The sequence below is a fragment of the Alosa sapidissima genome, chromosome 16, assembly GCF_018492685.1.
Source record: "Alosa sapidissima isolate fAloSap1 chromosome 16, fAloSap1.pri, whole genome shotgun sequence".
Classification (NCBI taxonomy): Eukaryota; Metazoa; Chordata; class Actinopteri; order Clupeiformes; family Clupeidae; genus Alosa; species Alosa sapidissima.
In genome coordinates, this window is record NC_055972.1 from 19,355,939 (window position 1) to 19,372,299 (window position 16,361).

The following is a 16,361-nucleotide window of genomic DNA, read 5'->3' on the forward strand; positions in this document are numbered from 1 at the left end:
AAGCAAACAGGCTCCCCACAGTGAGCTTCTAGAGACTAGAAAGAGGATCCACAGAGAAACAGACAAAGACACACACACACACACACACACACACACACACACACACACACTGTTTCAAACCAGTGAGGTGAAGACTAACCTGTGCAGTTGTGTCCATCTCCCTCAAAGCCATTCAGACAGAAACACAGATGACTCCCGATGGTGTTCACACACTGGGCAAAATCACTGCACTGATGTGCTCTGGAATCACACTCATCAATATCTGAAAAAGAATGACGAATAAAAGATACATAAAGAAAGAGTTAATAGCCATCTATATAGTACTTATAAGTACAATGTATCCACTTACCATCTAAGTAGCATATATCCATCTAGCATTTCCTCATAGACAGACAAATAAACTGAACAAATTAACATGGATTTAATATGCTATGGAAAGGGTAATGACAAAAAAGCATTTCATGAATATTTCGAGCTACCTATTTATACGTACAACTATCCTGCATATTTATCTATACTATCATGACAGACTATAAACAAAACATTTAAAGATGTGAATATATATAAAGTTGTACACAAAGTGTTAGAGGACTAATATCACACAAACTCACCAACACAGTCCGTCCCATTCTGTGTGAAGCCAGTTCTGCATACACAGTCATAAGACCCAGGCTTATTCAGGCATTTGGTTTCATTCTGTGGACAAACATCGTCCCTCTGGCACTCATCAACATCAGAACAGACGCTGCCGTCCCCCACAAACCCCACATCACAGACGCATTGGAACCCAGCAGGCGAAGGGTAGCACAGGCCATACAGGTGGCACGGTGGGTCGCACTCAGAGCTGGGCTCCACGCAGACGCCACCACGCACCGCCACCGTGCCGTTCAGGCACGAGCAGACGGCCGCGCCGGGCGAGTTGATGCACGTGGAGCCGGAGGGGCAGGTAGCGTTGGAGAGGGCGCACTCGTCCACGTCCTCGCACGCGAAGCCATCACCAGTGAAGCCCTCCTGGCAGCGGCATGAGAAGGAGCCACGGGCGTTCTGGCACGAGGCCCTGGCATCGCAGGGGTCGTCTGCATCGCACTCGTTCACATCCTCGCAGCCGGCGCCGTTTCCGGCGAAACCCCGCTTGCAGGTGCACGTCACTGACCCGAACGTGTTCAGGCAGGTGGCGTCTGCGTGGCAAGGGTTGTCCTCCTGGCATTCGTCGACGTCCGAACACTCGGTGCCCTGGGTGTCGAGGGTGAACCCGACCTGACATGGGCACAGGTACGAGCCCTCCGTGTTCAGGCACCGCTCGTTGGCACCGCAGGGCTTGGCCAGGTCGCGGCACTCGTCCACGTCCAGGCAGACGGTGGTGTTGACCAGTGTGAACCCGGAGGGGCAGACGCAGGCGAAGGAGCCTCTGCTGTTCACACAGGTGGCTCTGGACCCGCAACCCCCTTTGTCGACCAGACACTCGTTAACGTCCGAGCACTTGCTCACGCCATCCCCGGCGTATCCCGGCATGCAAGTGCAGTTGAAGGTCCCCGGTAGGTTCAGACACTGGGCGTTGGGGTGGCACTGTTGAGGGAAGGAGCATTCGTCGATATCCGCGCACTTGATCCCATCGCCCTCATAGCCCAGGTGGCACTTGCAGGTGAAGGACCCTGGGAAGTTCACACATGAGGCGGACGGACTGCACTGCCCAGCGGCACACTCGTCCAGGTCTCTGCACTGCGTGCCATTGAATGCGTAGCCACGGCCGCAGTCGCAGTAGAAGGAGCCCGGCTTGTTCACGCAGGCGGCCATGGTGGGGCACGGGTCAGTCACACACTCGTCCACGTCCACACACTGGACTCCATCCCCGAGGAAGCCGGCGAGACAGGAACACTCGTAGCTGGCCAGCATGTTGATGCACTGGGCGTTCGGGTGGCAGACGTTATCCTGATCGCACTCGTTGACGTCCACACAGATGAGGCCGTCGCCCACGAAGCCCTTGTTACACGTGCACGTATACGATCCCGGAGTGTTGATGCAAGTGGCTTCTAAGCTACAGATGTTGTTCGCGCATTCGTCAATGTCGACGCATGTCTGCCCATTGCTTTGGTAGCCAGTGCTGCAGATGCAGCGGTAGGTCCCAGGCAGATTTCTGCAGCCTTTGTAGCCAAGGGAAGCTGAACAAACTCCTGGGGTCTCTGAGCACTCATCCACATCCAGACACAGATAGTTGCCATTGCCTTTGTAGCCACTGTTGCAGGTGCATACATAAGAGCCTGGGTTATTGGTGCACGTGGCGTTCCAGTGGCAGATGCCCCACTTCTTGCACTCGTCGTCGTCCTGGCAGGTGAACCCGTCGCCCTTGAAGCCCACGTTGCACGTGCACGTGCGGCCGCCGTTGGTGTTGATGCAGGCGGCCTTTGCGTGGCAGCCGCCGTTGTTGACCTGGCACTCGTTGATGTCCGTGCAGACGATGCCGTCGCCCGAGTAGCCCTGGGCACACACGCAGCTGTGGCTGCCCAGGGTGTTGTTGCACTGGGCATTTGTGTGGCAGCGGTGCAGGCCCAAGGCGCACTCGTTGATGTCCGCACACTGCACGCCGTTGCCATTGTAGCCTGTGTCGCACACGCAGACAAAGTTGCCATTACGGTTCTTCATGCAATTGGCATAGGTGTGGCACACACTTCCTACGGCAGCGCAGTCACTCAGGTCAGCCACTGGAGACACAGAGAGAAAAACAGACAATACAAATAAGATGCAATAACAATAACAAAAGAGAAACGCACACACACACACACACACACACACACACACACACACACACACACACACACACACACACACACACACACATGCCCAGCACACAAGCATGCTCAGACACACACACAGAATAGGAGATGTGGGTATCTTACCTACGTGGGTGTAATGTAGGCACGCACAAACATACACCAGAGAGAGCAGTGAAGCCCTGCAAGCAGAAAGAGAGACTTCTGAGTCAAAAGAATGCAGATTTCATCCATAGGACATTTGTTAACTCGTACCAAGAATAGGTGAGTTGCAAACAATGGGTGGGTCATAAAACATGTTTTGTCTTAAATACAAATATACACATTAATAAACACATGCACAAGCTCTTGAATGTCATATTGCTCACAAAACATATTTTATTTCTGCGATTTTGCTTACTATGTTGCTCTGAGTTTGGGGGAGAATAAAGTCTGTAGATATATAAGGGATTTGGGGTCTAAATGTCAGAAAGTTTCTCAGTTACATTCTCGGGTGTTAGGACAGGACAGTGGTTGAGATCTGGTTTCATAAATATGGAGCAAGAAAGACATCCCTTTGTGAATGGAGTTTGTAAGGCATTAGGCAAAACAGAGATGCTAACCCCTGGAAGGGCACATAGGTGGATTCCTGACTGCAGCTAAAAGTATTAGTTACAGGAATAGGTTACCTCTTTAACCCAATTCTATTCACCACAAAGGGGGAAAGGTCTCTGTTACTTTGTTTCCTTAGCCTATTTGCTAGGCCTATAGCACAGGGTAGAGCAGGTAGTCTACTTTAGAAAGGACTCAATAGGATGGGAGCAGATATACTGACTATGTGGGTTTCATCTAGTATTCATATACTGTACACAACACCAGATTTCATAATGTTATATACTACTTATGGTTTGATATACTATGTTCATTTAGTAAAAATAAATATTTAATAATAAATAAATAAATAATCCCTGATATCTGATGACATCTTCCTCCAGCCTGGAGGCAGAGTTTGCCTACTGTACTGACTTGAAATGACTCAATAGACACCTGGGCGTGGTGTGTAGGAGAGTGGCCCTTGGGTGAAGGAGGCAGATGACAAATAAATCCATATTTAAATCTATATAGTTACAAATAAATGAGAGAGATAGTGTAATACAAAGCGGAACTAATTGTTCTCTACCCTTAACCTCCAAGAAGCATACTGTTCACACATTGATACTGCTGAATGGAAGGAGGTTCATTCCAATCAAAACGTACTTAAATTAAGTTCACATTTGTATACTAACAGCTGAAGTGAACAAAGAGTAAAATCAATCACTGTGATGAGTTGTACATCACTTCTCACATCACATCTAGATATCTAGATACTAAATTACAATCTAAAAAGTGATGTGTTAAAATGACACATTGCTGTGTGTGCTCAGGGAAACACATTTAGTGTCAATTTCAACACAGCAATTGTGTGGCTGGGTGAAAGGTTAAAGACAAATTTCAGCTATCTAACAAAAAACCCTGTATTTTAACTTTTTAACCCACCCAGCCAATATGTCACACAATTTGGCTATCTCCACATAATTGTGGTGTTGAAATTGACACAAAATGTGTGAAAACATACAGCAATGTGTCATTTTAACACACTTTATAGGGTACATGAAGAGAGCTATCAACAGTAGCCAGATAATCGCTACTGATAATCATCCACCAGATAATGGATTTGACTAGAAGACCCCACAAATTCACACCTGACGAAGATGACCCTTGGCCATCATGGGCACCGCTGACAATCCAAAATCCGAAGATTCACATTTTGCTACCCCAACACACACACACACACTTACTGCATGCTGGTCCAGTGGCGTGGTTTTCAAGAGGCAGTCATTGGGGCAGATGGTCAAGCCTGCACTCCACTCTCTTCTTGTGTGTCCACGTCCCCTGACTCCTAGGCTGTGGTTCCCCTATGTCTCTGACATTCCTCTCTGTGTATCCCTTTCCTCTCTTTTTTTTTTCTCTCTCTCTCTCTCTTACCCAACCACCCCCCACCACACACACACACCCTGACATCTTAAACTACACCTACGCCCAATATCCTTTCTCTCCTGATGTTTGGTGGACTAACCCCCTGGGAATGGTGTGTCCTTTTCAGATAGAAGAAAGGAGGAAAGCACAAAACAAAGTATGACTATCCTCTCATTGTTGAGAGACCTCACAAGGTATGCTTGTTACAAAAACGCAAGACAATTTGGCTTATCATGAAGTCAATCGTAAAGATACAGTATATTTGTGAATACAGGGTCGTTATTACCTTCACGATTTAACATTATGCAGATACTCTCATGTCTTCAATCAAGTTTTGGCTTTTTCAATGCTTTCTTGGCCCTCTGATACTCTTATAAGGCATTAGAAATTACGTTACATTCAATGCAGTCAACATGCATTTTGAAAGCCAGTTGTTTCAGTCTATGGAGCAATTATGTGTGCTGTCTGAACACTGGTGAGATGACAGCTGGGGGGACTGATAACTAACCTGACTCTCGCCAGATGAATTTTGTTCCGCCTAGCTCCACTCATCCATCTGGGATCGATCCATTGGAGTGGTGCTTCAGAAGGCTGGGCCTTATCAAAAATCCTTGCATATGATTGGATAAGCCACTTGTCCGTCATCTATTGACGTGTGAAAGTAATTGTGGTGAATAATTACTTAATATTAATCTTAGACTGGCAAACTTCAGGAAAAACTCAGGAATCAAGTTTATTCTGTTACAAGCAGAAAGGGTACAAAAAAATGGTCTATGGTCTATGGTCTATGCAGGCCTAGCCCAGGCCTGGAAGGCCTAGGTTGGCCTGTAGCCAACTTCTCCTCTCTTCCGTTCTACATCCTTCTAGTCTTAGTCTAAGCCCAAGTCTAAGTCTGACAAACATTGCAGTTTAGTTACTTTTGAACGCTTTAAACAAAGAAAGAATTTGGCGCCAAAACAAGCCCACTTGGTTGGTTCTCCACTTGGCATCAGACACACCTACTCACACCCACTTCACACCTATCTGAATAGCATGAGGAGAGATATCTTATATATCAGAAATATCACTTATAGAATGTTCCAATCATTCTCACAATCAAATCATTACAATCCTTGTACTGAGACTATCACAATGATACCAAACATGAATATATTTACATTTCATGACACATGGATACATTATATCAAGGTAACATCCTTTGTCCTGTGTACCTGATAGCCCTTGAACCACTACATTAGCATTTAATTGGGGGAGGGGATGGTGTCTTTGTTTTAAACCAAGAAGGGCCACATGGATAACGGAAACTAGTCTAGAAATTAAATTATTATTAATTTTAACCGTAAAATTATTGCTATCACGTGCTACTTCAACCACTCACATCGAAGCCAACCTGTGATGCTGAGAACAGTCTCACAGTCGCTTCTACGCTACGGACCCCTTGGGCCCCTGGGCCTGGTAGGCCCGTGCAGTAATCCATCCCTGCGCCCCGCGTCCTGATTGGCTCTACCATACAATCTGGTGCCGAAATCACTCTCAACGGAAGCAATCCCAGATGGATGTGAGTGGAGCTAGGTGGAGCTAAGCGGAACGAAATTCATCTGGCGAGAGTCAGGTTAACTGATAACTACCACCTGGAGAACTCCTCTTGGAGGCATTCCACTGTAGACCCAGCTGCAAGAGCATTTGAACTTTTTTTTTTAATTTTCATAGTGGGTTATAATGAGTCTTATCCTCTGCATATGCTTCATTTGTGTCATAATTTTGGATTATGTTGTATCTCTTTTGGTTAACTGTCTGTGAGAAAAAAGAATGCTGGGATATTTACTGTAATTGGGTGTGGTGTCAACCAGGGTGTCAAGCACAAGAGCAGAGCATAAGAGCAGAGATCATTCCAAGAGGGTAAATCACATTGTGCACCACTATATTCTTTTTTACAGGTCAGGTTGATGCCGACTTTAACTCTGACATGCCATCTGTTGCTGCAGCAATTAGCACAGGTTAGAATGGTTTTCAAAGTGGGGGCCGGGGCCCCCTGGGGGGCCTCGAGGGGGTGCCAGGGGGGCCTCAGCAAATTGGAAGGAAAACTTAAAGCAGTGGTCCCCAAACTTTTTCTTTCGAGGGCCAGCTCACCATGCCTGGCTCTAAAAGAGGGCCAGAGACTCGGAGTATATCAGTAACCATAAATGGCTTAGTGCTGTGAACAGCAGCAGTCTACCTTAGTCGAATATTCCATTACATTTAATCATAGGCTACTGCAATTTAATACCATTGTTAGCTGTGTTTATATTGCCATCATGCCATATCAGTGTAAAATGTAGCTCAAATGAAATATTCAAAATGTGTGAACTCTGAACTCTGTGTCTTTGCATACACAGCTCAAGTTGTAAACAAGCAATATCCTACAAATAATTTAAAGTTCTCAAACTATGACAGTTGTATGAAGTGCTGGCAAAAACATCTGAAATGACCACTTTCACTCACCTGATGAGAATTTTGTGAATTGTGAATTTGTATGAACATTTGAACGAGTGAATAAAAATAGAAATAATTATCCCAAAAAGTCCCAGAAATATGAGTTAGTTAGTTATTAGCAATTAATTGATAAACTTTTAGAATACTCTGAGCACTGATGCAGTCAACATAGGCCTCTTACATTGTTTGCAACGCGAAACAGCGCCAAAACAACCACCAGTGGACAAAAAGAGTATTACATGTGTATTGTTAAGACTCGCCATAGAGAATGAATGGGGGAAATTACGGAGGTTATAGTTTGACGATGTCGTACTCCCATGCGGGGCAGATGCTATATACCACGGACATGTTTTGGGGGGCCACCCAAAATGAGGTGGCGGGCCGTAGTTTGGGGACCACTGACTTAAAGGAGAATTCCGGTGTGATATTGACCTAAAGTGTGTTGAAACATGATACCGAGTGTGAACGTATGTCTCATAGCCCATCTCGGCTTGTCCCCTGCACTCCAAAATCTGGCGCTAGTTAGCCGATGCTACCAACAGCTTTTTAAATGGTGGTGCTTCGGCATCGGGCTAGCCATGCAAATAAATCACTGTTGTACACCATTTACGAGGCTCAATGTATCTCCACACTTCATTGGTAGACTACCGAGGGCCCTGACATTTAAAACGAGACATTGAGAACTTTAAAAAAGCACTGGTAGTTTACTTACAGGACGATTTATACAGATAGTATCTTCACGAAGTTTAGCGTTTGCAGCCATCTTGAATTTAGTCACGATAAGTCGAGCGACGAGTAAAAATTAACAGGTATGATAAGGGATCAGATTCCAAAAATAAATGTTCTATACAAATAGGACTAAATAAAACCTATTATTGATCCATTGATGCCATTTTCTATTCTCTCCATGGTTTCTTACTGGTGCCTGTTAACTCATCCACTGGTTCACTGATCTCCTTTAACTGCAGACTTTGGTTTTACTAAGCGCTTTCAGATATAACCTCCGGAGTATATGAGGAGGTTTGTCAAACGGAGGTCCTACCCTTCGGATGATTCAGATATGATGCTAACCTGCGGACCCAATACTGACCTTATACGGACGTATGTGTGAACAACATACACGCACATTACAGAATCTCCGTGTGGTGGTCGAGTGAGGGGTGGGGGCTTGTGGAGTTCACAAGATGCGAGATATGACGCAGAATATATGCGGCCGCTGCCTGTCACAGCTGCTTTGTATTTACAAAGTGTAGCCTATGCATTATGTAGGCTAAAGAAGAGAAATCTATTGTGCATAGGCTAATACTTGAAGTAGGCTAGTCATGTAAGTGCACACTTGAAATTGACCTAGCCTATAGTATTTGTATGTGTGCTTCAAATAAACACATTTATCTGTTTTCAACGTTATGTACCAGAATTAGCTATAGAACCCCAAATCTGGTTTGCGTTGGAGAGAAAGAGCATGCACAAACTTTATGGTAGGCTACCAGCCAATTCAGTAGGCTAACTCAAGACTTCAAGATCATACAACGTTTTTAAGCAACAAACAAAATACTAACATCAATAACAGTGAAGTTGTTCATTTTTTCATGGTTTATTTTTTCCAAAAGCATCCTCTCCCTATGTGTTGCATTTACGTAAGGAGCTTGGAACAAAGTTGGGTTTACTTCGTTTTCATTTTCTCTAGGCATATATGCTCAGAAAATATCAGCGAGCTCAGCAGGTCATGAAGGCTATCAATGAACAGAAAACCGTGTTGGCTAACAATTTATTAAATACTCCTGTTATTATTATTAAGGCTACTGCCTTTTCAGCGCCTTCTGCTTATGATGATTCAGTCTTCTGAATTCGTTTGTCCTTGCCATGCAGTTGTAGGCTAACGTGTCTCTAACGTTCCCTTCAGGTGTTCTATCAAAATGTTGTATGCCCTCATGGACAGTAGCTCAGTGATGTCTGCATCTTTCCAGGTCGGAGATTTTCTGGACAGCATGCCACTCCATCATAACACTGGTATTTAAGTCAGATCTAACCACATGGACGCACGAAAGAAACGTCACCAACACGCCCTCTCACTAGGTGTGAATTTTAACCGCATGTTCTACTCCTCGTTCAGACACAGCACATTTACATAATGTCCGGAGGAAATACTAGGGGGGGAGTAGTATAAACACCGGGTAAATTCGGACTTCCATATGACCGGTTATGTCGTTCAGATATACGGCCCCACCGTTTAACATCGGCAGAACCTCCGGTCTTACACGTATGTCTGAAAGCGCTTACTGACACTTGTGACTGTATATTTGGCTTTCTCACCACTAAGGTTCAGTGTTAGCCTATATACTTGCCCTAATTGCTGTTACCACCTGCACCTTAAACACCATGGATATTGCCAACACTTACCTGCTAGCATTGCCTAAAAAGCAACTGCAATTTTAACTTTGTGGTGATTTCGTTTACTTTACTTCTTTAATAAAGAGATATCTATAGAAAAAGATGGCTTTTCCCACAATAACGCATCCTGTTCTATGTTCATGCCTTGTCCTGTCAGGTCATGAAACATGTGTGCATAATGTATACACCTGAGAAATTTGAGAGAGTTGTGAGTTATGATGTTGCAATGCTATACTAATTATTTACAATTTTACTTTTATCTAAATAAAGTACTTTGTTGTGTATTGTGGCCATGTCTTGGGTTGTGTGCAAGTATGTATGGGGTAAAAAAGGAGGTGGGTAAACTATAAATTCTGGGATCAAGTGGACCATGACGTGGTCACCGGTAAGGCGGACCACGGCACACCGGTGTGGAAGCTGACCACATCGCTATAGACTACCATTTGATGGTAGGCTACTAGGATATCACTGGGTGTTCCCTCACTATTCAGTTCCTACATTAATCTAGGTCCATTGTTCACTCCAGAAGGAATAAATATGGTTGAAGTCTATAAAGTTTATTAAATCACAATAAAGAGAAGGGATGTAATCAGTATGTCACCATAAAAAGTAAGAAATAGGAAATCTTACAAAAAGACTACCTATAATGAAATAATAAATAGGGCAGTTCCAGCATTATGGATGTGTCAGTTGGATTCATATTGGTAAACCACATGCCATTTCATATAATAATTTACACTATATACAGTGGCAAGAAAAAGTATGTGAACCCATGCTAAAGTTGACTAAAAAGAAGAATAAAAAAGGCAGGCAGATGTTTATTTTTAAAGGCCAGTTATTTCATGGATCCACTATGCATCCTGATAAAGTTCCCTTGGCCTTTGAAATTAGCCCCACATCATCACATAGCCTACCCTTCACCCTAGAGATTGGCATGGTTTTATTTCAGTTAGGATTTGCATCAAACAAGCTAATAAGGCTAACTGGTCTTTTTTTTTTTCTTGGTCTAATTTATTGTCGCTAATAAATCATACCACAGCAATGCAGCGCAATATCAATAAACTGTGATGAAATAGTGTGTGAATAAAAAAGTGTGTAATGCAGCAGAGAAAGAGAGAGTTTTTGTCAAAACAGCACATGCAATGATGAGTATCACAAGATGTACACATTCACTGATATATGCCAAGAGTGACCAACAGGGCCACACCTTCCATGTGTCAACCCAGGTAGTGCCTTTTCTCAGAGGGGTGACACACGACACCGGAACATGCTGTGAAATGTGTTCAAAGCGTAACGACACTGCCGCACAGAAACGGGTTTCTGTCCTAACTTGTCGAGCAAGATTTTATTCACATTCCACATTATCTTACCTCAGATGAAACAAAGCTAGTCCATCACATTTGGACTAGACTCGTGATATAGATCTGAAAGCTGTAACGTGATTGTTTAGTTTATGCTAGTTTCAAAGAGGCATTTAAGGCTGTGATATGACTGTATAATGAAACAGAAACTATACAATTTTCTAGGGGTGTGACTTTCGAAACCAACGTCTCGAATCATGTCGAGGCTTCGAAGCACAAGTGTTTCGAAACACTGCTTCGAAACGTGGTTCAAAACAGCCATGTCATGTGACCACTGCTTAAAAATCCCCATGTCATGTGACCAAAGTTAAAGGCCGTGTTGCAGGGTTCGTTTTCCAACAAATTTGCACAATTTGCTTGTTGATAATAAACATTTAAACTGTTATCCATTGTATTTGATGTTGTTGGGTATCACAAAACGGAATATAATACCAAAAAGCAGGTAATATTTCACAGCATTTGAAGTGATTCTCCTTTCCCCCACAATGCATTGCATTACGTCACCTTGGGGAGACTACAGACCAAAGCCCACCTTGAGACCCTTGAGAGTAACGAGAGAGGAGTAAAGAGAGACGAGTAAAGTATTGTTCAGCAGTAGATAGCGCAGATTATAGATAAACATATAGGCTATAGATAGCCTAGATATGTATATAGACAGATAGATAGATCATGTCATTATGCTGGTCACAGGGGAGCTCCTCGACCAGCGGCCAAAATGCACTCGCTTCCCTAGTTACTGCAGCTCTCCACCACAGTTTCCATCGGGACGGCACAGCCCACACAAGCACCTGCAAAACTGCGACTTGCCCATATTATCTCCCTCTTTGGTAAGCCGTACCCTGGCGATGTCAATGGCAATCAATCACGAGCAGTAGTTATCGAAAACATTCATGCTGAGACACGACCAGCCTAATCGGCGGTGGCTAGAAGCTAAGTAACTGGGGTGGCTCACAGGTGGGACTAAAAAGTTAGCCCAGCTAGCTATCATGATGCTTCATATTCTGATCTTCTGACTAAGTTTGCCCGGTAGCCTACTTATCTGAACTAACGACATTATCACTATCACTAGATACAAAGAACATGTTGACTTTCATTCGGTGCTGTTCACTGACAGTAACAAAAAAAGTGTCGTAATGTTATAAGCATAATACATTGAACTGAATAGGTGCATTATAGCCTCATAACGAGGCCTCTCAAATTCAGAAAATTGCATTAAACTAAAATCGGAAGACATTGTTATCTTTGTTAGACCATAGGGTCGTTGTCATATAAATGCTGTAACGAAATTCGAAGTGTAAATATACAAACTTTATGTTGAAAGTGTAACCGCGACCGTTTCCCATAGGAATGAATGTAAAACATATACCATCCAAAACGAGACCTCCCGAAATTCAGAAAAAATACTAAATTGATATCAGGCACCGTTATTACCATTGGTAGATCATAGGGTAGCTGTGATATAAATGCTGTGACGAAATTCGAAGTGTAAATATACAAACTTTATGTTGAAAGTGTAACCGCGATGTCCATTGAAATGCATTGGAATGAATGAAGCGCAGATCAAGTAGTCCCCAAAGTGACGTCATCACCGAATTGCGTACAAAAAACCCGCTAATGCTAACAACAACAAAAACTGGCATTTAACACCATTTGGAGACATTTTTAAAATGATATACATATATTGAGTGCTTTATGTACCCATTAATCAACAGTGGTGTTTAACCTGCAACACAGGCTTTAAGTGAACCGTCGGTGCATTTCACTGGTGTCGGCAGGCGTCTCATCTCATCGTTTTTTCATTAATTTCGCAGTGATCTGTAGTATTGATGAATGCCCTGTGAGCAGTGGTGGAGGAAGTACTGAATCTCAGTACTTAAGTAAAAGTACAAATACACAGAGAAATATTTACTTTAGTAAAAGTAAAAGTACCACAATGACAACCCTACTTAAGTAAAAGTAAAAAGTACCTGCTTTTAAATATACTTTAAGTATTAAAAGTAAAAGTATTTGCATAATGATTTATTCTCTTATTATCTATATTCTAAAAGAAAAAATAGTATGGGCTGTGGCATTTTAATTAAGCTAGTTTTAGGTTAGGCTATATTCGACTAGATAGTTTTAAACTAATGCAATTGTGCTTACCATCTGTGGCCCAGTTTACATTCTGACCTACAATTCTAGAGACTGTAATTCTGGTTATCTACTAGGGTGATCTGCTGAGTATATCATTCAGCAAAACACAAGAGCCTGAAGTTTAACGGGGTAGACCAGGGAAACGTCGGGTGGATCGTAATGCCAATTCTGCTGATTGAACAGAAAAGTTGCTGAGAAAGGTGTCTTTATGATTAGGTTCAGTTTCACTTGCGCATAAATGCATTTCAGCCACTGACCTAGCCTGCTAATGCTATCGGAATAGATAGTTATGGTTTGAATTCCATGATACTATCATTGAAAGACCACTTGGTCATAGCCCAATATATACAGTATATATAGATCTAAATGCAAACACACCTACCTAGCTATATTTTGCTGGAATTGTACCAGAATGCCTACAGAAGCAGAGAATGTGTGCTGCAAGACTTCTCCGGTAATGAGAACTATGGCTTTGATAGCCTGACATCTGGCAGAGGTTAGCCTACTCAAGTTGTTTTCTGTCATGTATGACAGAAAAAGTAGCCTACTATAGGAATCTTATAGTATTTTGGGACTAAATATTACAGTAATCTTATAGGAATACTAGTATTTGGACATACAGTACTATAGGTACTATAAAAACTATAGCAGTTACAGGATATTATAGAGTTATTAGTAGTACTTCTACAGTATGTCCCAATTATTCCTATAATAATTATTCCTATAAGATTACTATAATATTTTGTCCCAAATACTAGAAGATTCCTATACTACTTTTTCGTAAGGGGATTGCTCATGTGGTTAGAAAAATGGGCAACACCAGTGTACCCCTGTTGTCTGTATGACCCTGTACCCAGGATTAGAACCAGTCTGCCTTAGCATAATGTACTCCCTTCAAAATGCACTAAACATTTGACTATGACGACTTTGGCCCTCTGTGAGACAGAAGATATGAAAGGTAAGATAAACCTTTAGCTTAAAAGGGACAAAAACTGATGAAACTCCTAAAACAAATATACAAAACAGGTCAATTTTCAATAAATAACTTTATTATATTTACATACAGCAGTCAAGGTGTGGTCTGCAAGCTATCTCAAGTGTTCCACAAGTAAATGTGGTAAAATATAATAGATGAGTTGTTTGCAATATTGAACCAACTTGTATGTAAATCCAAACAGTTCTGCAACACTGATGTAACCTATGCCAGTTTAAATCATATGAATCCTCTGACACCATAAGCAAGGTGCAAAGACAATAAGCAAGGTGGTTCAGTGAGAAGGCCTATTGTGTAATATACTGTTGAAGTAGGTCTACTGTTTTTTTTTTTGCTAGGTGGTCCGTGAAACACTGACAAATAGTCAAAGTCAAAGTCAAAGTCAGCTTTATTGTCAATTTCTTCACATGTTCCAGACATACAAAGAGATCGAAATTACGTTTCTCACTATCCCATGGTGAAGACAAGACATATTTTACCAATTTAAGTCCACAGACAAACATAACATTCAAGTAAACAAAAAAGTAAGTAAATAAGAGGGCACATATAATAATGAAAAAAATAAGAGCAGCAAAATAGTACAAAATAGTAATATTGCAGTTTATTAAAATAATGCAAACACAAAACAAGAACATCCAAACTATGCACATAATTAACAATGTCCTCTTTTTGCCAGACGATGCAGACATCTGAGGGGTATTCCAGAAAGGAGGTTTAACAAACACTGAGATAAAACTTAACCTCTGGGTTGTCTGAACCTGTGGCGACTAAACCCGAGCTGTCGGTTCCAAAACACCGGTTACCAGTTAGTTCAATCAACCCTGTGTTAGATAACCTAGAGTTGTGCGCGTTCACGGCGAATTTATAAAGACATCATCTATTGAGAGTCGAAACCATGAGTGAAACCGGCGAAAGGAAGAGCACCGTATTTTTCAGAGGTGGAGTAGCCTAGTCGAGGCTTACGAGGAGGAGAGAACTGTAATAACAAAAAAAAGAGCAATACTTAAGCGCCTGCGTCCGAGACCTTGCTTGGCAGAGAATAGCTTAACTGACCGTGTAAATGCGTATGTTTAAGATAGCCTATTTAATGTCAAAAGCACAATTAAATAATTCACTGGACATCACGTATTGACTGCTTTCAATGATGCTTTCTTAAACTAGCCTACCTTGTCACAGATTGAGTGGGCCATAGAATTCTTTGAGAATCCCAAATGCAATTTTCTATTTTAACGTGGGTTCTGCAGCTGTGGGCCAAGTTAAACTTTTGCGCTCCATCATCGGAAGGATGAATGTCGGAAGGCATGGGTAGCCTATTGGACACATTTCGGTGCACATTTGGAAAATTTAATAAGTGATGTTGACCTGCCTGTTGGTGAAACTAGACTTTAATGATCATCGTGGGTTTGTGTCCAGGAAAACGAATGAAGTTGCGCGGGAACTGCTTTAGCGCAAGGCAAACTTTACGCACCAACCGACAGCTTGCCGATATGCTCTGCGTCTCCAACACTACAAAAACTCCCAGTCGGAGAGCGTGTGTAGCCTATTAAAAAAATATTTTATCCCAAATGCCATCAGCATTCTTAACCAAACTTAGTGACAACATGCATACCCGGCTGAGCTGTACAGCTATTTAAACTTATTTATTAATTTTCTATAGGCCATGTTTCCCCTTTTTTGTTCTGTACTTGTTTTAATTATATCTTCAATGTGTCTGAGATGTTGTTTGTCCATCTGTCTGGTGAGCCAAACACAAATGTCCACTATGGTGTAGCTAGGCTAGCTAGCCTACATTAAAGATTTATTTTATTCTATTCTAATCCACCATGCTTAATGTAGGGATGGAGAATGCTTTTCAAGTAGGATATATTTAGGATTCAGCTGAAAAACTCGTTTGGAAAAGAATGGATAGGCTAGTCCTATCATGTGATGTCGTGGTCTTATCGCCCTCCCACGGTGAATTGCACGGATGAATATTACATGATTTTGTGCTGCTTTGTCAATCGGACCTTCGTCAAAATGAAACGCCATTGTGTGACAAGTGTAAAAATAGCGGCCCGATTGAACATGCACTGAAATAACCGAACATAATTGAACATAAACTGAACAAAACCGACCCCCTACCAGGTTAAGTTCAGAGCCTATGTTACCATAGTTACTTACATAGCCTGATCATTTTTGAGCTTTCTGGAACTGAAATCCCAGGTTTACCGCTAACTCTGGGTTAACATACCCAGTTAAACCAGTAAA

The 16,361-nt window shown here is 42.4% G+C and overlaps 1 protein-coding gene across 6 annotated transcripts in view; it reads right to left on the reverse strand.

The window, feature by feature from the left end:
* The window catches only part of si:ch73-105b23.6 (fibrillin-2), a 29,677-nt gene extending 24,357 nt beyond the window's left edge, over positions 1 to 5,320 (reverse strand). For 4 of the 6 annotated variants that reach the window (XM_042066174.1, XM_042066173.1, XM_042066172.1 and 1 more), the window contains exons 1-5: positions 5,050 to 5,320; positions 4,586 to 4,882; positions 2,895 to 2,950; positions 612 to 2,699; positions 140 to 262 (exon numbers count right to left, since the gene is read on the reverse strand). In XM_042066174.1, the coding sequence (XP_041922108.1) occupies positions 140 to 262; positions 612 to 2,699; positions 2,895 to 2,950; positions 4,586 to 4,590 (2,272 nt within the window). In that variant the 5' untranslated portion in view covers positions 4,591 to 4,882; positions 5,050 to 5,320. The remainder of the gene's footprint in view (positions 1 to 139; positions 263 to 611; positions 2,700 to 2,894; positions 2,951 to 4,585; positions 4,883 to 5,049) is intronic. The other 2 variants (XM_042066170.1, XM_042066171.1) reach the window with 2 other exon arrangements.
* Between the last annotated feature and the right edge of the window lie 11,041 nt (positions 5,321 to 16,361).